The sequence below is a fragment of the Ambystoma mexicanum genome, chromosome 6p (genome assembly GCF_040938575.1).
Source record: "Ambystoma mexicanum isolate Mex_15411 chromosome 6p, UKY_AmexF1_1, whole genome shotgun sequence".
Classification (NCBI taxonomy): Eukaryota; Metazoa; Chordata; class Amphibia; order Caudata; family Ambystomatidae; genus Ambystoma; species Ambystoma mexicanum.
Window position 1 is genome coordinate 539336750 of NC_090935.1, and position 23029 is coordinate 539359778.

Consider the following 23029-nt stretch of genomic DNA (forward strand, 5'->3'; position numbering starts at 1 on the left):
AAGCAACCATAACTCGCGCCACCACTGTGCACTGCTAAGACTAACACCCAGTACATAAAAGATGACATCACAAATGTCATTGATGACATCACTGATGGCATCACATATCTGGGCCACTTGTTTTTGCTAATTGACATATCTAGGCAAGGTGGTTTTGTTCACTGACAGTCAGAATATTAAAATGAAAAAGGTGCTATTTCTAGACGTTAACCTTGTCATATGTTCTTAAAGTACTTTCCTTAAGGTTTGGTCTCAGCTCATGGTGCACTTACATGCGGAAATAAGCAGGCCTCAAAAGCACAATTCATTTGTACACATGAAGATAACATGTTCTGATGATGCTGTTTCTTTCTTCCTTACTTTAGTTTCCCTGTATGTGCCTCTGAATTGTGTGCATTGTAGGTCTTCATATGTATTGTTTGTACTAGCATAAGTTTGTAGTAAGTCTTCAATTGTCAACTAGTTATTACATGTTTAACGTTACTCAAAACTCTGATAAGGTAGCATTCATTATTTTACTATCCAACATTACAAGATTATAAATATTGTACTTCTATGGTGCATGCTGCAGCCATTGCATATGTTTATGTATTATTAGGTTCCTGTATTAACAACAATACTCCAGTACAATGCTGTTTAGATGAGTACATTATTTAATAGATTAAGTATTTCATGATAGGTCTCCCGATCATTCCTGACATCCTGTTACCAACATTCTAAACACAACCCCTTGGAAGGACATTTCATAAAAATTAATTTCACATGTGATGTCATCAGTGATGTCATCAATGGCATTTGTGATGTCATCTTTGATGTCCTGGGTGTAAGTGTTAGTCTCAACAGTGCACAGTGGTGGCACGAGTTATGGCTCCTTAGTTTAGCATAACTGGTGAATTTCTGAGTTTTTTCGGTTTTACTTGTAACCATAATGTCCCTTTAACTAAGTTTTTTAAATTGAATTTCATAGGTTTTTATTAGTGCAACTTAAACATAACGTCCCTCTAACAATGTTTTTTCAGTGAATTTCATGGGATGCTATTTTCCTACAACTTACTAAAATCACACTTACCCAAATATAGCAAAATTTGTGTCCAATTTACAAAGTTTCACATTAAAAACTCTGCCATTTCCCACTTTCTAGCATAATTTTTAAAACTTCTGTACACCTTTTGCAACTTTTTCCACTGTTTTTGCATCCGTCGATGTCCGTGAACGTCTGATGTCATTGCGGACCTTCCGGACAGTGCCACGTGACCATGCCCTCGTGCGTGGCATGATGATGTCTCTGCGAACGTGTCTGCACTTCAAGTTCGGGTCCCTGCTTCAAGAACAGATCAGAACTGCATTTTCTACTCTTCTAGGAACTTTCAAGCTCAAAAAGTACCCTTACAAAGCTCCGACAACTATCCATATTCATTATCCGTTAACAATCTAGTAAAAAGCCCATACTTGGAAGAATATTAGCAAAACTGTTATGTATCTTAAAAATGGCATCAGCTATTATTATTAATAATAATAATAATAATAATAATAATAATAATAATAATAATAACCAATTAATAATAATAATAATAATAACTAATAATAATAATAATAATAATAATAATTAATAATAATTCAACATGCCATCCAATGCCCTTGCCATCCCTCCTCTGCAAGGGCCACCACCACCACCAGCTGGAGGACCTACACAAAAAAAAGCACAGTACTATTAAAGACAATGAATAGGACCAAGAAGATGAGGTAGAGGAAGTGCCTACCTCTAGCACCCAGAGAGAATCATGGGTGGGGCAGTTCTTTACCACTGTTGGGAATGTACCAAAGTGAAATGCACTGAGTGCAACATTGTAATCAATCGCAGACTACCTGGATAGTACTCCTACGGGACCACCTCCATGCGCCGCCACACCAAATTCAACGACCACAATGCTTTCAGAAAGGTTCTATCTTTCTTAGCAGGTAGTAGCCTGTCTTCCTCCAACTCATCTTCCTCAACCAATGCTGTAACCACACAGCCTACTTCTGTGGGACACAAAATCTACCTTGCAAGCAATAAAAGAGGCTGTTGATCCATATCTTTCGAAGACAACATTCCTCTGCATATGCTGCAACACACCAGGGGGAAGCAATTTCAAAATGCTATTGATAGTGTAATCAAGGAGCATGAGAAACACTGCCCCCTACCTTAGAAGTAACACACGCGCAACATCTTCCCCTGTCCACCTGCCCCTCCATAATAGTGCTTGGTGCCCCTTCCCTCATTTCCCTCCACACCTTACGTTCTACCCCCTCCTGCAAAAAGAATACATCAAAAAATCACAAAAGAAAGGTTCCTTTAGGAACCACCTTTCACAGTTAAAAAATAGAACTAAAAAAAAAAACGTATAGACTCCATCTACTTTACTTTTCTCTGTAAAGTACATAGACCCAATAAGATTTTTCAACATTTCCATTAGCATTTTGTGTTAGGCTAATGGGAATAATGTGGCATTCATCCCACGTTCCAGGGACTGGAACTGGGGATAACGGGCCAGCAGCACAAGTTACTGGCCTAAGCGAAGTGAGGGTGGATTACTAGGGCTCTGGATCGCTATCCCTCCAGCCCTTGCAATGGAGGATGAAAGCCATTAGCACCCAAGGCGGGAACCCTGGGTGCTTAAAAAAAGGATTTTTCTTCCTACACCGGTGTAGGAAGGAAAATCCTTTTCCAAGATGGCCACCATGGACAGGGAAAGGGAAGGCGGGGCTCCATACAGAGCCAATCTTCCCTTTCCATGGCAGCCTGCAGAAGGCGAAGAGAGAACCCTAAAACCTTATTACCACAAGCAAATGTTTGTTTCCCTTTCAAACCTGTCCCACTTTCGAATAGCTTTACCACATAGCCGGTATGTCCCAGGTGGGCATGGCCAATTTAACCCCATTTGTCATCCCTCATGATCATGGCCAGTAGCCAGGTTGTCCAGGTCATGACCTTATGCCATGACCCAGACAATCTGGTCACTGCCCATGGCCACAGGCTATGCCTCAGTCACCAAATGTGTATCACTATTTTTTTACCTACATTATGACACTTGTCAAAAAATAAAACATATTTGCAAAAACATGCTTTAATGTCCTTGGCAATGCTCCTTACACGAGTTTGCTGGAAATCCGGCCATGTTTTATTTTAAATACAATAGTCATATAACCTAGCCCCCACTTGACAACATACATTCAGCGTTTACACAAACATTCAAGGATGGGTCTATAATCTTTCTGAAACCTTGTGTCCACATTTGTCAACTGGCAACATATTTATAAGCCATCTAAAAATGTTGAAACCCACCCTCTAATTTAGCCCCCTCTTGACAAAATCCCACCAAACTTTACAAATACATGTATATCTAGATCTAAATTTAAAAACGTTTTGCAAACTTTTGTGCAGGTTCATCAAATGGCACCACATTTATAAGCCTTTACAATATTTTGGACCCCTCCCTCTGACTTTGTTCCGTTCTGACTAAACAGCTCCACACTTTCCATTCAGAATCAGGTCTAGAATAAAATTCCCAAATTTCATGCAGTTTCATGGAGTGGCGCCAAAGTTATAAGCTATCCAAAAACTGCTTTTCACCAAGCCAGTAATGCAGAAATAGGCGGAGATGTCCACAAACATCTGATGTGTTCGCAAACATTATAGGACTTCACCCAAACATCCGGACTGTTCGCGGACGTTGAGGATGAAACCTCCCTGTTTTTTTTGCTTCTCACGGCCATATCCCATGCCATCCTCATCACCCCCCACCTCCCTAGAGATTGTTTGATGAGTTTGACAAGTGCAATGTTGTGTTTTTTAATAGGTTTTTACATGAGTACATCAAAGAGGAATTTCTATCTTTTTATGTATGGGTATGTATGGGATTTATGAAGTGCAAGTCTAGCTGTAAAGCAAAGGAGAGTTGTACACAGGTGCATGCCCTATGGGTTACAAGTGAGGTACACAGAGGTAGTAGAGGAGCATGGATAGGAAGATGAGCACGTTCAGGGTTCCTAGAGGGGATGAAAAGGATTGAGTGGCATGATTAGCGACTGGCGAGATGTTCTTTGAAGAGTAGGGTCTTCAAGTAATTCATGAAGTGTAGGAAGTAGAGGGACATCTTGTCATTGTTGATAACTAGTTCCAGAGACAGAGTGCATAGCAGAAAAAAGCCTGTTTCCTGTTTTTCCCTCTTACAGTTATGTTTTTCTCTCTGGTGATGTGGCTTTTGCAGGTGCGCTGGCTGATATGTTTTCCGACCAAGTACAGTTGTGTTTTGGTTATGACTGCTTTGTAGCTGATCCAGGCAGTCTTGAACATGATGGATACTTGAAGGGTTTGCCGGTGCAGCTCCTTGAGGATAGAGGTGATATGGTTGATTTTTCCTAGTCCTGTTAAGGGGAATGCCAGAAGGCTTTCAGGGGGCCACCGTGGGTTCTGGGGTTCCAAAGAGGAGGGCATTACCGCTGTCCAAGTGGCATATAAGTAGGGCTTAGAGCAGAGGAAGGTAAGTTGGTACCACACTGCTTGGGTCTTCTTGGAGATGTTTGTTTTAATTAAGAGATCATAAATTGGTAAAGCTGACAGACATTGCTCTAGGCGAGAGTTGATGCATGTATTTGCCGAGATTCATGTCAGTCTGCCAATTCTGGACTTGGCAACGTTTTGTTAAGATTCCCAGGATAATTAATTCTGTCTTTGTATGGTAGAGCCTCCAGTAGGTGCTTGACATCCAATCTTGGATGGGGAACAGACAGGATAGGGAACAGACAGAAGATTCCCAGGATAATGAATTCTGTCTTTGTAGGGTAAAGCTTCAAGTAGGTGCTTGACATCCAATATTGGATGGGGAACAGACAGGATGGGGGACAGACAGATGATTCCTAGGATAAGTAATTCTGTCTTTGCAGGGTAGAGCTTCAAGTAGGTGCTTGACATTAAATCTTGGATGGGGAACAGACAGTGCTTGAGTTGATGGGTTTTATTTGGTGCAATTGATATTTATATTTATCAAAAGTTGTCCTCTATGTGTTGCTGTATCTTGATGTCAGTGTTTGGGAGGAATTTACGAAGAGGTTCTATTTAGATGTGTGTGATACTCTCCAGGTTGCTGGGCAGTGCTGGGGTCTCTTGAGGCCCATCTGAATAAGTTGGTCTCTGTTCGAAAGGAATAGGGTGAACCACTGCAGAACTGTTCCATTGAAGTCCATATATGTGATGAGAATATAGAGTGAGCCTTCATGGTTAACGTTATTGAAGGCAGCAGAGAGGTCAAAGAGACTAATAAAGCAGTGGTCTCCTTTGTCCAGGAAGTGCAGAGCATCATCTAAGCTTGGATGCTAGCAGTCTCTCTACTAAATCATGGTCAGAAACCAGGTTGGTATTCCTGTTGCAGAATGTGCAGGTTGATCCTTTCATGCAAGTGGATGGTGACTGCCTTCTGAACTACTTTGCAGAGGAAGTGTAAATGTATGATAGAGAGTTAGATGGGCAGGTCATCAAGCTCAAGTCCATGTATCTTCAGCAGGGGGATATTCTTTCTCAATCCCAGAGCATCTAGAAAGCTGACTGCTGTGTGGTAATATTAAGAAATGGTGTGAGTGTTTAACCTTTGACAACCTTCACAATGGAGGTGGGGAGAATATCTTCTTTGTAGATGGTGGGTTTGAGGGCTGCATGAGTGCAGGGCTGGTCTACTGGAGTAATTGTCCTGAATTTGGTCCATCTTCATAGGTTGTGGGCTGGTATGGGTGGGATGTCAGTGGTGTGTTTGGAGCTATCAATATGTTGCCTCATATTGTATATCTTGACGATGCTGAACCTGTTGATAGTGTTGCGTTTGTCAGTGGATTTTAGTATAGCAGGGCCTGGCAGTGAGTTAATGCAACGCTTCAAGGCTTGGAAGATCACTTGTTACTTGTTGGATGATTCCATGATGGCTGTTGTGTAGTAGTTTGGTTTGGCTGAGGTGATGAGTGTCCTGTATGCTAATTGGATGGTTCTCAGGGTGATGAGGTCTTGTAGCAGGTGCGATTTTCCACAGCTCCTTTACTTTTTATAATTTTCACAAACTCTTCAGTTGGTGTTTTGTGTGGTGTGATATCAAATGTACCAGTAGTGAGGGGGGTAGGGTGATGGGCTGGGTCAGTATGCCAGCGTTGCCTTACACTGATGGCTTTGTTCTCTTGACTCATGATCCCAATTCTTTACGGATATTGATAGATTCCTCTACTAAATGTATGATACATTTGAGATGATTGAAAATAAAGGCCTGTAAATCAGCTGCAATGATTTCCTTCTAGCAAACAAAGGTCCTCTTCTTGTTGATTTCACTACTGGACTTGACCATTTCCAATGGTCTCTCAATTTGACTATTTGGTCTATTTCATCTAACTCAGGTCAGGTCAAACAAACTAATCATATGCTGCAAGCTATCACTGGACCTTTTAAGAATACATTTTAAAACCCAATCCTTGAACTACATTCTCCAGACCTAAAAAGAAAACATAAAAAGTGCAGCTTTGTAGGACAGGTGTACAGGGTTTCATTAAGGGCAATGATCTGCAAATCGATAGGAACAGTTTTCGCAAGAGGATCCTGGCTGTCCCCCAGTCTCACAATAATTATGCCTTTCATCGGGAGCTTGGTCTTCAATTTTTAATGGCTGTGTTTTATTTGGAGCCTGCTGGACTGTGTTTGAAAAATCTTATCAAACCATAACGCTAGTCGACCTAAATCTATTATTGCTGGCATTTGGAATCCTTATGTGATTCTAAGCATCCCGTATTTTTGTTTCCATTGGAAAAGGACTTCATAGGATTCTCCGTTTGGTCACCCTTTCAAGTGCCATCTTTCATGACAGTATTACGATTAATGAGGGTTCACAACCTTATATTACTTGGCCCCTTATGTCAAGCACTGATTTTGTTATGTTTGATTAAACTGTCTGTGGCTGAATTCAGTGACTTCACAGAGTGGTGTGAACCTCCCTAGTAAGGCTTTTGACCTTCCTGCCCCAGGGACGAGGAAACAATACAAACTTCTTGTTTTTTGGCCCCAAGTATAAAAAGTCCAGGCAGTGTTTCTTCATTCCTGTGTAAATTTGGTTTACACTAGCTAATGCCATTCAGCATTAGTTATTTCACTTCCGGCTAATTTGCCTTTGGCTACCTGGGCACTTATTTAATCTGCTTCTACTGCTGTGGTATTAAGACTAATTCTTTCAAGATCTAGATTGATTAATTATGATATATTTAATGAGTCTACTGTTTTATTTACCTGTATTGTTTAACTGTTTTATGGACAAAAGTTTGCAAAAGAATACATTTCTCTTTCGGGTACATCAGTCAGCCACCGGCAGTTAGAGGGGCCCACATGAGCGGGAATCAGAATGTACAGCCAGGCGACAAAAGGACCAGGAGGACACATGTTTTTCATTAGTGTTCTTCACCTGAAGGGTGGGGTGGCAGCAGCATATGGAAAGGTCCAGGCAGGGGCGGAGCATGTTGCCTGCTCAGCACCGCCCACTGCACTGTCTGAAAAGGCAGATGAAGGATGAATGTGAGCTGTTCCAGGGTGTGGGCATACATGTGGGTGGCATATCTGGGTGCTGTGTGTCTTCTCTCCGGCACACGGTACAATATATTTAGGTCCCATTGTTGGTTTGTGGTTGTTTGAATATCTTGTGGATTCATATCTTAGTTCATGAAAAATAAATTGAGGGCTTTTAGTACATTTGATTTATTTGCAAATGCACACACTTTAATTGTGTTTTTATCACAGCACACCCTAACATGTGACAATAGAATATTCAATGACAACTCCAAAACAAAATAACTCTTCAATATTCTCAGGGAACTTGAGTCACCACCTACCGCTACAGAATCTTGCGTGAAAGATGAAGACTGGTGCGGAACAAATTCAAAAAGAACTGGCAGACAGATCTAGAATTGAACTTAAAAAAACATGCCTAAAAAAAACTCAGATGCCACCCTACCCCCCTCTCATAAGACCAACACCTGCCCCCCCTTCTTCTCCCCAGTCTTGGCCAAAGAAGTAGAGATCATCATCAAAGGCCTCAAACCATCCAGATGCCAAGGAGATGTATGCCCAGCTAGCATCATCCAAGAAGCAGCCAACAACCCGGCAACGTTCATCACAACCTTAATCAACTCCTCCTTCATAACCAGTTCAGTCCCCAACAGCCTCAAAGAGGCGTGGGTCATGCCACTACTGAAATAAACCTAGCCTAGACCCTAATAACCCCACTAACTACAGGCCTATCACTACTTTGCCCTATATCCTAAAAATCTTAGATAGATTGAACCATCTGCAAATCCAGAAACATCTGGAGGATAACAACCTCCTGGGCCTCAGGCAATCAGGCTTTAGACCCAGGCACAGAACGGAAACTGCTCTCCTGGATCTTAAAATCCAGATGGACAAGGCAAAGGATCATGGGAAACTAGCCATGCTCCTGCTTCTCGACCTCACGGCAGCCTTCGATCTCATCAACCACCAGATCCTCGCGTAACATCTGGCCTTACCCAAGTGAGGCGTCTGCGTGGGTACAATCCTTCCTATCCAACTGGACCACTAGAGTTTTCTCACCGTCAGCATCAGCACACCCCATCCCCATCCACTGTGGCGTCCCGCAAGGCTCGTGCACATCACCAACTCTATACAACATCTTTACTAAGCTCTTATTCGACCGTCTTGACAACCTGGGGGTCACGTACACCACTTATGCTGATGTCACCCAGGTTCTCATCACGTTGTCAGGATAATATGAAAAGGACACCAAACTGATCAATTACCTCTACCTGGAGATCCAGTCTTGGATGGCTTAACATGGCCTGTGCCTCAACGATGAGAAAACTGAGCTTCTCCTCATCAGATCACAACCTCGCCTAAAAAGCTCGACCCCCGATACTCAGCTATCAACATAGATGGTAACCTGATCAAAGTGGCCAATAACATCAAAACCTTAGGGGTCCACTTGGACTCCACTCTCTCACTCAAAAAGCAAGTAAATACTTCCTCCACAGCCTACACTAATAAGCTCATCAATGCTTGCAAAGATTTCCTCTCACCTACTAGTTGTATCACATTAGCCAGGGCACTTGTGCTCTCAAAAATCAACTATTGCAACACGTTGTACTTGGGCACTTCAGAACGCAACCTGAATAAACTCCAGGTGCTACAGAATAATGCACTCAGAGCAGCATTGAGTATCCCACGCCATGCTCACATTTCCTCCTACAAACGAAATGCACACTGGCTCCCTGTCAAGGACAGAATAGCCCTTAGATCCTTGGTCATCATTCACAAATGTCTTTCAGACGACGCGCCTAAGTACCTAGTAGACAGATTTAACAAACAGTCATCAACCAGACCTACCAGGTCTAGATATTCTCACTGACTCAACATCCCTAAATTCGCTTTAAAAAAAGCAGGAGGGTCAAGCTTCCCGGTCCTAGCAGCAAAACAATGGAACACCATCCCGCACAATCTCAGAAATGAACCTTCCTTCTGAACGTTCACAGCAAAAACGAAATCTTGGCTCGCCAACAATAAATGCGCTACTGTCTGATTAATATGCCTGTAACCTACTACTACTGCGACCACTATCTAACCCGGTCATCTGCACTTATTCCTATGTATTATAGTGTATTTGCTCAAAATATGCTTGTTAACTGTTGTAACTTGTCCTAAATCTCTGGCTCCCAGTTACCCCAGGGTTCGGCACGCGGTACAAATAAAGAAACTAAACTAAAATAAACTAAACATTATTGTTATTTTTGTACTAATATGCTCCTACAAGTCTCAAAATAGCCTACAAATAGCCCAACAGACGATTAAGCTAGATGATGAGGCCTTTGGGTTGCTTCTCCAGCTATTTGCTGAAAATTCAAGATACAGATGTTAGTCTGCTGCTCTTTCTTTCACTGGATACTTAATCCACGGCTCTTGCCTACTCCTGCTTGAAGGCCCTAACAGTAAACTGGTATTAAGGCATGGAGATCGTTATTGACCTCCTCTCGGCCAATCAGAATGCTTGGAGTGTTGTCAATATCTACTGGTATTGACTGTATTCAGGACATTCTCCCTTCACAAGCAGACAGGTAAACAACAATGCAATTACCGGATATTTGTTTCAACAAGACCTTTGCAAGGACCTTTATTTCACTAGAACATTCAATCTAGCATTAAAGAGACAGCTAAAACATTAGAATATTCTTTCATTATCTTTTAGAGAAACAGTTTAATTTTACGTTACTCCTAAAGCATGATCATGGTAAACGTTTTCCAGTTAAACTAAATTTGAAGAGAGCCTTGTTATTTAAATAATACAAAAACAACATCGACATTTAAATGTACTCACACAGTTTGGTATTTACTTTAACTACTGTTGTAACATGTTTCAATTCATCACCAAAACTACAAAACTACATACTGCTAGTACCACCATGTGCTAATATTTAGAGACCTCGGGTGGGGTCATTATCAATTGGGATAATGACATCCCCTCTGTCCATAAGGCCATATTAACAACATGAATACAATGCCCTCGAGTATGGGCTGTGTATCATTATCTGAGCGATTGAACTAGAGGATGTAGTAGGGCTCCATTATGTGGACACAGAGGGCATAAATATGTGGGTACAGTTGGAAGGCGTGACATTGAAAGGGCAATGATAGGACAAGTGCACACTTCCACTGATGTAGGCCATCATGACCTTCAAAAAGGCTAAGCCAGATTCTGTTATTTGGTACTCAACCAGTGACAACGCCTTGGGAAGTAAAGACCTTTTTGAAGTTTGAATCTATCTATGTATATTCCTCAATATGATCTCTAGTTCAAGGTTTCTTTTATCATTTTAAAAGGTCTGAAGTACACTTGCAATTGCCAAAGCGGGCAGGATTGTAATCAAAGGAATCGATAGATTCATGGCTGAGAGAGGGACAGGCAGAGCGAGAGAGGCAGCAGTCTGGCACCCTGGCTCACGCACACAATCTCTCTTTCTAGGAGGCTTCAGCAGACGCAGAGACCCACTCCCCAGAAGACAGTTCCCACATGGAGCGCACAGGCTGGATCCCATTCACCCTGAGGAGGAGATCCATGGATGGCGATTTGATCCGGACATGGTGATCATCTACATTTTTTCGATCAACTGGACCATTGGATTCCTTCTTTTCTGCTTTCTCTGCTATTTCTTCTTGTCTTCATTTTGAACTGAATTTCTCTTTGAAAGAATGCCTGTTCGCCCTAGAGTATCTCTGCGCAAGAAAACTGAACAAATAACTTGATATTATTTTTACAAAAGAAAAAAAATAAAAGATCAAAAATCCAGGAAATAAAATAAAAGAACGCAAGGTTGCAAAGCTGTGGTAGCAGATTCATTGTAACACCATACATTATATTGATGCCATAGACATTGGTACTTGGCTAATCATTTACTAACATGCATTTATGTTGAAAATGCTACCTTGTATTTGATTAAAGCACTATCTGTTTACATATGGTTTGACCATGCAATAATTGTGTTTATTTCACAGACATATAGTTGTGCCAAATTGCATTTGAATTTTGATGGGGGAAAAATAAACTACAAATTGCTTCCCTTGCCTTTAAACTATAATTATATATATATTTTCAGAGCAGTTCAAGCATGTATTTTTTTTCTGAGGGAGGTCATTTTTCTAATGCTTCTGGTGTGAATGTTACTTTACTGTGGAGCATTACGTTAGTGCAAAGTCCAGAATGGTTTAAATACATGAATACAGTTGTATTTCAGAAATGTAAGAAATACACAAGTAAGTAAGTAAGACACATTGTTGACTTTCAAACAAAACATTTTTATTTCCTGAAAGGCATTTATAAACTTGCGTTTGGGAGTAGAAGTCATGAAAAATCAATATCATAAGTTTACTAGGTCCTTATTACAAGTGTGGCATAAATGATCAAACTGGTGGTATTTCTAAATACCGTCAGTTTGATCAATCTGCTGATAATGGGTTTTCTCAAAAATGTGCCTTCTCTTTTTTATTTGTGTCATATAGTCTGGACAAGTAAACCTTAACACAAAAGTACATAAACAAAACAGAAAGAATACATTTGAACAAATATGAATTTCCTTGTAGCTCATAGCAAAATATTTTACACAAGAACAATGTGAACCAAATACTTATGAAGAGCAATTAAAATAGACCTAGAACAGTGATCCACATAAAATCTCTCCCATAGAAATTCCCAAGGATTAAGGACCTGATTCACAGAGCGATTTCCAATGGGGGTTTGCCATTATAAACCCCTTCTGTGAATTAAGCCGTAAGTCTTACTTTGTAAACCACACACTCAAAAATAGTGGTTCTGAAGTTAACCAACACTACACTACACTACAGGGTAGATTTTGCAGTGATTCAGAACGTTTAAAACAGTAACGGCATGTTTATCCCAATAAGTCCTTCTCCTTCCATAAGAATCTATTTTTCATGATCGGAGGAAGATTGAGACGGAACCGGAAAATATATCTAGCGAACTCCCAAGAAGGATATATTAATGAATATGAAGCACTGAATCCAACTTTCCGATGGGTCCTGCAAACGTCCTTATATTTTTTATAGGATTGGATTTTCTCAAAGGTTTGGACCCAGTCATTTTGCCACAGACGTTTCTTTACCTGTAAATTGTTACTCTCTACATCCTCCACACTGACACAATGTTTTTCCAGGTCGGTCCCACATAACTGAACAAAAGGGTTCTGAATTCTAATATGATATTTATTCATCAACTCATAAATCAAATTGGATGGAGGTTGGTACAAATTCCTACGTCGTTGAATTTTTTTCCGTAGAATCCTAGTTTTCAGGGAAGTAAGACCCAGCGTGTATCATATGATGAACATAGGTACTGTCTTTGGAAGGCCCAAACTGCCCTTCCATAAAATACTTTCAATAAAATCAAAGTAATAGTCGTTTAACTAGTGATGGCCTTCCAAGCCATACTATATGACTGTAATTACCTTAGATTCGTGGAATCTTTTTACAGGTTCAAGTGAATATCTTCCAAAGTGAGAGTGAAGAAAGTTCATTTGGCATGACATATGTTGTGCCTTAATAAGAAAGTGCTCACTTAGACATCCTTTTGTTTGAGTACAATAAACATTAAAACCCTAGTATTTGTAGTGTGCCTTCTAGGACATGGAGTTCAATCCTCCTTTCAAAGTGCTGCTAAAGGTTGTATCCGAATTGCAACACATAGTAATTCCACCCGTTCACGCAGAAGGTAGCGGACTCCATGTTTGGGGACAGCAACAATGAAAAGTTGAGTTCCCACCAATAGTGAGTGTGGTAAGTGTAAATGGGCCCGATTGTCACAGCATTTTACATTGGCACAATCCCATTGAATAACGCTTTGTAAATCAGGCGCACGTGAGTTTTGAGGGTCTAAATCTTGCAGTAGAGGCACTTGCACTGTACATGCTTACATGTCTATGTACTTACTCAGCAACTTTATTTATGTTGAGCAAATGTTGTTGCAAGCCAGGAGCTGCGGTATTCTCCTCTTTTGCGTCGGTGAATCCCAGAATTTTAAACATTTCAATAAGAAATATTTCAGAGGAAATTAATGTATTTCAAATATCGTTTAAAGTGTCTGGCCTAAAAAATTCTATAGTAATTCATCTAATCCCCTGCAAAATCCATGTATCATCAAGCACACCTGTTTAAACATCCGACTCATTTGTATTCCTTGAAAAAACATACCAGTCTTAACTTGAAAAGCACGTGAACCATTTTACCAATTGAATCACTGCATGCTGCTGTAATCATAGGATAATGTTAACATTTCTACAATTACACATTCAGTGGACATGTTTTGGCATTTAACTTTCTCATGTATAGTCTCACCTTTATCAGGATCCGATTTTTCAAGGAACTAAAGTCTTAACAAATGTTGTTTGTTTCCTACAAAGATATTATATGATGCAGAATGTTGCTTAGATGTTTTTGATTATTTCATTGGGGTTCATTCCGTGGTTGGTGCTAAGGGAACAACGATGCCGGTAAAGCACTACACACTCCTTTGTACCCTTAAGATGAACCGCAATGTTCATGTTACCTTTTAACTCACTGCGATTAAACATTAATTATAAGAAGCCCCTCAAAAGAATATGCCAGATCCTATTGTCCATTCAGTTCATCAGATCGTAAAGTGGGAAGAAGAAAATACCAAATGTTTCCTGCTAGTTTACTGTTTATGTGATCCCGGCCTCACAAAGGGATTTGGGAACGCTTTCTACTGTCTGGTGCTTCAACACAAAGACATTATGACACATCTAAACAAAGTCTCATGTTACAGGCGATAGGGGGGTTTAAATATTTTGCAGAAATGTTTCAATCACTTTCCAAAATTCTTTCTTCACTAATGCTTCACTTGTGTATAGTTCACGAGAGGGACATTTTAATTAATGCACTTCACAGGAAGATAAGCATATCATATTGCTTGGTCCAAATTCCGTAGCCAATTTTTGTCATGTTGATGAAATGACAGTTGATCAATTGTTACATTGGACATGGAAACGCAGACGCTCTTAGTGTTTCCTGAACATTGTGCCTCGTTTTCAAAATAAAAAACTGCTCATATCAAACGGTGCTTAGTATTTCTTTGATATGTATGTGCTGTGATCAGATGCTCAGGAAACACCCTTTTCATGTCTTCATCCATGTATAAAATACACCATTATTCTTGAGATTTTTTCTTCACTCGTTTCATTAGCCTGTACCATATGCAGAGCACTGATGTTTGGCTAAACTTTCGATTCACGCTGCACTTCCTGTTTTTTCCTATACCTTCTACATAGTTGATTCTGAATACCCATTAACGTTAAAACATATCAACAGAAATACTGGTTCCGTTTCATTTGTGACTCCATTTCAGCAAATACATGTTCACGACAAAGACTTTGAATAAATCATATTCTGTATTAAACTCCTTGGGTGAACCAAAACCTCTTGTAAAATAATATTGCAATCAGTTTCTTGTAAGATCAATTCAAATTCCAAACCTGAGTTGTCTAACCTCAGCACTAGGCAGAAAGTGTATTCTCTTTTCCACAATGGTCACTTTGAATTTGAGAATCAGACATACACTATGTAACCATTCTGATAATTATAGTAAATATAGAATGTCAATTTCCCATGTTAAATAAACATTGCCAGTATATCAAAGACAAAAATGATCATGATTATTCCATAGATCAAACTTAAATATATATATATATTTACATTCTGTGATAAAGAGGTTTGCAAAAAATGGTCCTGAAAGTGTTCCCATTGATCGTCCAGATAATCGTTTATTGTGTTTTCCAAGAAATTGGAAATAACTATTAGAATTGGAAAAACTATTAGTGAGAAGAGAACTCAAAATTCAGCAGATCAGTGGTGAGGCCTGGCCATCGCTGACCCCCAGCCCCCTACTTCCGTTTCTGTGGCCACCATTGATGCCCCAAACACCTCTCAGCTTCACACACCTCTCAGCTTCAACTGCAGCTCCTGAGATGAGCTGAGAGCCTTTAGACAAGCTTTTCCATGGGACCAGGTTGAATATGGGAGAGCATTGATTTATAAATCTTTGGGCAGAGAATTGCATCCAGTATTGCATACCAGTGGTGAGGCATGGACTTCACCACCTCCAACCCATATTACTCAATTTCTGTGACTATCTTTGGTGGCCACCCCCTCCCAGCTTGCTCCGCAGTTCCTGAGATTAATGAAGTTTCATTGGACACGCTGCCTCCACATGTTCGCGACTCAATCGCCATTTTCAGATATGTGTAGGCATCCAGTCATTAGGCAACCAGGCAAAGGTAGGATAGTTAATGGTAGACCTACTTGCTGACTGTTCGCCTGGTGCACCTCCAGGGTCTCACAGGTCCCAGGCTCTCCACCAGTCTTTGCACTTGCCCCCGGGCATCTGCACTCTTCTCACCTCTACTGCACTTCGTTCCATGAAAAGGGTAACCTCTCTGCACTCAACCCAGGGAACTGCTTGACTGTGTGCACGTGTTCCCCCTCTCCCTTTCACTTCCTGTCTGCACACTACATTAGCTAGAATGCACTAGGCCTAGTTTGCCAGGCCTAGTATAGTAGTTTCTCGTTTCTGTATGTTCTTCTCCTTCTCCCCTCCATCACCTCACTGTCATGCACTTGCACTACACTGCTGGCCTAGTACGTTAGTTTATGGATTGTATGGTCACCCTCTCCTCCCCCATTCACCTTCCTTCCTGTCATGCACTTCACTAGTAGTAATACCATCAGGCCTAGTATGCTAGTCATTTTTTTGTTAGATCATTCAGAAACTTCAAGGCCTAAAAATGACTCTGTATTCCCTTGTTCCCTTCCTGCCGTGAAGAGCGTTGAAGCACTTCACTTGTGTATTTGTGATTTATAAAATGCCTTACACCAAGGCGCTGTACAGTGGAACAACTTAATACATAAAAACATGAACACTATAACGGTTGTAGCAAGATTACAATATGAATCATTCAACAAAACAGTGAAAAGAGCAATTAACTGAAGGGGAAAGGGGGAATAGGGGATTGGGACTGGGTAGGTGGGAGGGGTGGTGATGAGTTGGAGGAGGGAAAGGGAAGGGAGAGAGAGGGGAGGTGGGAGAGGGGAGAGAGATAGTCAAGGGGAAAGAATAAGGAGGAAGGGGATGCAGAGGGGGAGGGGGTGTCATGATTCCTGCCCCTCATGTCCCCAGCCCTCCAAGATGCCAGGCTGGAGCCAGGCCACGATCACCTACATGGCCCTCAAGGGCCTCTCCATCCCTCCAAAGACCCACTTCGAGTCAGACTTGGCGCTTGTGGCACCAGACTCACTCACTCCCATAGGATAACATTGGGGATTGGGCTTGTGCTTTGATGGGGACAAGATGGATGCCCCCACATATTTCAGTTCCCAGAACTGCATGTGCAGTCTAGTCTTTTGGGTGTGGTTCAGCCCAGAGACACCTGGGATACCCAGAGACTATTTAAGCCACGCCCAGGCCGAGAAACATGCTTTGTGTTTTCTGCACCTGCAGAGTGACACTCACCGTGTTCGGATCTGTCTCCAGTAGGCCTGCATCTTTCTTCTGCGCTCAGCTTCTGCAAGAACAAGAAAACTGTTAGGAACAGCCTTACCTTGCGGCGCTTCTGCCCATCATTCATCGCTTCTTCTGTTCTGCAGGCATCTTGGGCGGTGTCATTCCCATCCCGGCACGCCGCTTCCTAAGGAAAAGAACAGAAAAAGGCATTAGTAAGCATTCAGCAAATCTTCACTTATTTTTAAAGACTGTACAAGCTTCAAACGCTTACCTGAATCCCAGCCGCTCTGGGGAACTCTGTCTCCGGAACTTCTCATCCATCTGCAAGAGGGAAAAGACACTCCAGGTTAGCGTGGAAACATCTAGAGGTGCTGCATATCATGCTTACTCACCGTATTTCTTCTTCATAACCGGCATCCACGCTGAAAACGTCGCGGCACCTAAAAGACACAGAAAAAGAACTTAGTTCAATACAAATACGAAAGGGTCGCATCGCGCATCGCGCTCTCACTCACCTTCAGCACTACTCATCTCAGCAGCACATCGCCATCCCCGGACGCCGGCCATCATCTAAGGAAGGAAAGGAACAAAGTTAGAGAACTGTTCAAAAGACTCATTATACTTACCTGTCGGACTCTTGCCAGTGAAGTAACTAGGCAGCAATGAGCCCGCATCAATCAACGCGCCCCTGCGCTGAAAGCAGTACGGAGAGCACACTTTCCAAGAAAACAAGGTGAGCTGTGGATCAAAGGGAAGGGTTGGACCCCGGGGAAGAAGGGGTTCAAGCACACAGAGACAATAGTGAGTTAAACTCTACCAATCCTGTGTTTCAGGCCCAGTCTCCAGTCGAGTAGACACCAGGGAAGGGTTCGAGGTCATAAGAGGTCAGAACAGGCGGAGTGACGTCCCCATGGATACCAGGTGAGCGTTACAGAACGAACACAAAGCCTCACATCAAAATCCACCTGGTCGTCATGGAAACGTCAGAAACCGACCAGTTAGCCCACTTGTTGGGGCAGCAACGTTCCGAAGTACATGCAGCCAGGCAGGAGACCAGCACCCTGAGGAGAGAGCTGATAGTAGCCACAGAACGCACTGATGATTTAAGCCAGCAACTTCTCCAGTCACAAGCAGGGCATGCACCATTGCCGGGAAGCGTGCCCTCGATGAAAGCACCATCAGCCAATCCCGTTCAGATAACCCTTCCTGGGGCAGTTCCCTTAGCCCCGCCCGAACGATTTACGGGGGATCCCAAGAGGTTTTTAGCGTTCATGAACCAGTGCCGCCTGCACTTCCTTTGTAGACCAGGGGCCTTTCCGAATGACCAATCATGGGGCGCTTTTTTGCTATCCTACCTGAGTGGTAGTGCAGCGGACTGATCTGTACCCTTTGTGGCCCAAGGCAATCCTTTGCTGCATGACTTCAGGAGCTTTCAACAGGAGATGGAAAAGCTGTTCGCCCGTCGTACTCATGGGAAGGCATTAGACAACGAACTTCTGTCTCTACGCCAAGGGAATCAAGACCTATTTACATACATAGCCACGTTCAATAGACTTGTAGTTGAAGCAGAATGGCCAGTGGAGAAGAGAACCACGTTATTTCATCGAGGTTGCGGGGGGAGTTCAAGGATGTTCTCGCACAAGTAGTGAACCCCCCGAAAGACTGCTCAGAATTCTTTGACCTTGTTGTTCAACTGGATCATAGGTTGCAGGACCGAAGAGCAGATCGAACCAGACCGGACCCTCGCCCTATGTATGTGCGTTCAAAGGACAATATTGCCTGCACAACGGAAGGTTCAGGAGAACCAATGCAATTTAGGGGGGTCAGATCCCCCTTGACTAAAGCGGAAAAGGATAAAAGGAGACAGCAGCAGTTATGACTGTACTGTGGAAGGTCAGGTCATTTCCTTAAAGAGGGCCCTGTGAAGCCACCGAGGAGAATGGTAGGGGCCATGGACAAGGAAGATACCATCAAGGAATTGGAAAACTCCCCAGCCCGGCAAGTGTAGGGGTCCACTTGTCGAGCAAAGAAAGTGAACTACAGACCTCCCATTTTGCTCTATCTGTGGTCTTGATCAATAACCCAACAACCATCTCGGATGCACGCAGTAACAGCGTACATTGACAGTGGAGCCGTTGGGAATTACATCGACCAGGATCTTGATCTTACGGCAAAGATGGGGCTTCCGTTACGCCCTAAATCAACCACTGACACTGTTACCACTGTCGACGGCACGGAAATAGCTTCTGGTCCAGTATCCCATGCACTGCAGCTTTAACCCTTCTATGCCAGGATGGACACCAAGAATCTATCGTTGTCGACCTCATTAAGGCACCACAGTTCCAGTTGATTTTGGGAATGCCATGTTGGTAGCTCACAATCCTCGAATCGATTGACGAGCAAAAGAATTGGCCTTTCCCGAGACTTGCGCCCACACATGTTATCGCCAAGAGAAACAACCAATAGACACCAGAACCTCCATGCTTGTGACTGTGGCAATTGGCACCCTACCAAGTGAATACCAGGACTTTCAAGATGTCTTTCAGAAAGAACAGGCTAATACCCTGCCACCGCATAGACCATATGATTGCCAAATCGATCTGATACCCGGTGCACAAATCCCTTGTGGGCGAATTTACGCACTCACGGAACCAGAAAACCAGCACCTGAAGGCCTATCTTGACCAATACCTGGCCAACAGGTTCATCCGTCCCTCGAAGTCTCCAGCAGCCAGTCCTCTATTCTTTGTACCGAAAAAGGAGGGGGACTTGAGAACGTGCATCGACTATCGCGCACTGAACCAGATGACCGTAAAAAAACGCTACCACCTGCCACTGATCCCTGAATTGCTTGATCAAATCAAAGATGCCCAAATCTACACAAAACTAGACCTGAGGGGGGCATATCACCTTGTTCGCGTAAAACAAGGAGACGAATGGAAAACCGCTTTTCGCACCAAATACGGCTTGTACGAGTATCAAGTAATGCCCTTTGGCCTTTGCAACGCGCCTGCAGCATTTCAATACTTCATGAACGATGTCCTACGGGAATTGACTGATGTCTGTGCTCTAGTGTACATCGATGATATTCTAGTATATTCCACATCAAAGCAGGACCACGTTAAACATGTCTGATCCGTATTGGAGAAACTCCGTCAACACCAGCTCTACGCCAAGCTCGAAAAGTGCTCATTCCACGTCTCTGAGGTGGAATTCCTGGGCTTTATTCTCAGCCCGAATGGAATCCGAATGGATGTACACAAGGTAGATGCTATCCTGAACTGGCCATCCCCAAATTCATTGAATGGCGTTCAAAGTATGCTGGGTTTTGCAAACTTCTACCGCCGGTTCATCCCAGGATTTTCGCAAATCGTGCATTCCATCACGTCATTGCTAAGGAAAAGCAACAAAAAGTTCCAGTGGACATCAGAAGCCGAGCATGCTTTCCAGGAACTCAAAGCAAGATTCACATCTGTCCTAATCTTACGCCACCCTCGCCCTGATCTCCCATACCTGGTGGAAATGGACGCCTCGAGCATGGCTATGGGAGCCGTCCTCTCACAAAAGGACCCCAAAACGGGCCAGTTACACCCTGTTGCCTTCTGGTCGCGTAAATTCACACCCCCTGAACTCAATTACGCTATCACAAAGAACTCCTGGCCATTAAGTCAGCTTTTAAGGCATGGCGGCACTACCTCTTGAGCGCCAGACACACAATCACCGTAATAACTGACCACCGGAACCTCCAGTACCTAAAAACGGCAAAGGCCCAATCCTCACGACAACTACATTGGGCTCTTTTTTTTTTGCTGAATATGACTACGTGATTACATTTCCGCCAGGGGTGAAAAATGGGAAGGCCGATGCCCTTTTCCGTATGGGGGTGGAAGGGCAAGGGTATCAGACCCCTGACCCAATAGCAATCATCCCGAGTGACAAGCTCCTAGGAATCACAGCAACCATAACTCAGAAAGAATTACATGAAGAAATCCAAAAACTTGATGAGTCCGGAGCAATTACAAGCGTGGAGTGCACAAGGAGAACATTACATGATAAAAGATCAGTTGCCCTACTTCAGGAATCGTTTATTCTTACCAAACCAAGAACTTCGAGAACAAGTCATGTCCGGTTATCATGATTCCTTGATCGAGGGCCACCCCGGAATCGCTAAAACCCTAGCTAAGGTAAAACAAAATCATTGGTGGCCCAGGTGGTGTAAAGACCTTATCCAATTCATCCTATCTTGTGGAGTGGGCGCTCAAAACAAGTCATCCAAGCAGAAACTGGCTGGGCTATTACAACCATTGGAAATCCCACCAGCACCCTGGCACACGTTGTCCCTCAATTTTACTACTGATTTACCACCCAGTCAAGGGTTTAACACTATTCTTGTGGTCGTGGACCTATTTTCAAAATGGCACATTTCATTCCTCTTAAGGGGCTCCCAAATGCTTCCACTTTGGCAAAGGTATTTCTTGAAGGCATCGTACGGCTCAATGGGTTTCCTTCAGTTTTAGTCTCAGACCGAGGTGCTCGATTTGTATCTAACTTCTGGAGAAAATGCTGCTCTATGGCCAGATCGACATCCGGCTATCCACCAGTCACCATCCCCAAACGGATGGTCAAACTGAGAGGACAAATCAGACTCTCGAGCAGTATCTGCGATGCATGTTACACCAAGCTGAAGGAAGCTGGTTCAACCTATTATGGATAGCTGAATATGCTCATAATAATTCCCTACACACCAGCACTTGGCAGACATCCTTTTATATCATGTATGGCAGGCACCCACGTACTTCTGAGTTGGACATTCCTACAATCCTGGAAATGCCAGCAGTCAAAACCTTGCACACAACCATTTCTCAAACCTTTAAAAGGGCAGCTGAACACCTACTTCAAGCTAAGAATCGCCAAAAGAAGTTTGCTGATCAACACCGAGCAAAGGCCCCCAACTACCAAGTGGGAGAAAAAGTCTGGCTGGCATCTAAACACGTGTCAATTAAAGGAACCCGAACTTTATGTCCAAGATACCTGGGTCCATTCACTGTCACCTCCGTGATAAATCCTGTGGTGGTCAGACTAGCTTTGCCGTCAAACATGCAGATTCATCCTGTGTTCCACGTGTCTCTCCTTAAAACTGTTCAACCTGGGACCCGGGTAGCAACGCCACCGCACCCAGTAGTAGTTGCCGGGGAGGCAGAATTCGAAGTCAAGGACATCCTGGATTCAAAGTACATCAGATCCAAATTATACTACTTATTAGACTGGAAGGGGTATGGTCCACAAGACAGGACATGGGAGCCTTGTGAGTACATCCATGCACCTTGCTTGCTTAGACGATTTCATCAAAACCATTCAAACAAACCAGGACCAGACAGAAGAGCCACCTTGAGAGGGGCTTTTGGGGGAGTGCTGTCATGATTCCAGCCCCTCATGTCCCCAGCCCTCCAAGATGTCAGGCTGGAGCCAGGCTACAATCACCTACATGGCCTTCAAGGGCCCTCCATCCCTCCAAAGACCCACTTGGAGTCAGACTTGGCACTTGTGGCACCTGACTCACTCACTCCCATAGGATAACATTGGGGATTGGACTTGTAGTGCTTTGATGGGGACAAGATGTGTGCCCCCACATATTTCAGTTCCCAGAACTGCATGTGCAGTCTAGTCTTTTGGGTGTGGTTCAGCCCAGAGACACCTGGGATACCCAGAAACTATTTAAGCCATGCCCAGGCTGAGAAACATGCTTTGTGTTTTCTGCACCTGCAGTGTGACACTCACCGTGTTCGGATCGGTCTCCTGTAGGCCTGCATCTTTCTTCTGCGCTCAGCTCCTGCAAGAACAAGAACACTGTTAGGACCAGCCTTACCTTGCGGTGCTTCTGGCCATCATTTATTGCTTCTTCTGTTCCGCGGGCATCTTCGG

At 43.1% G+C, this 23029-nt stretch overlaps 1 protein-coding gene across 1 annotated transcript in view; it reads left to right on the plus strand.

Annotated features, from left to right (window-relative positions):
- The window catches only part of RNF180 (ring finger protein 180), a 231211-nt gene extending 219960 nt beyond the window's left edge, over positions 1-11251 (plus strand). Inside the window, exon 4 of the mRNA XM_069626490.1 lies at positions 11049-11251. Coding sequence (XP_069482591.1) covers positions 11049-11251 — 203 coding nt within the window. The remainder of the gene's footprint in view (positions 1-11048) is intronic.
- Positions 11252-23029: the final 11778 nt, after the last annotated feature.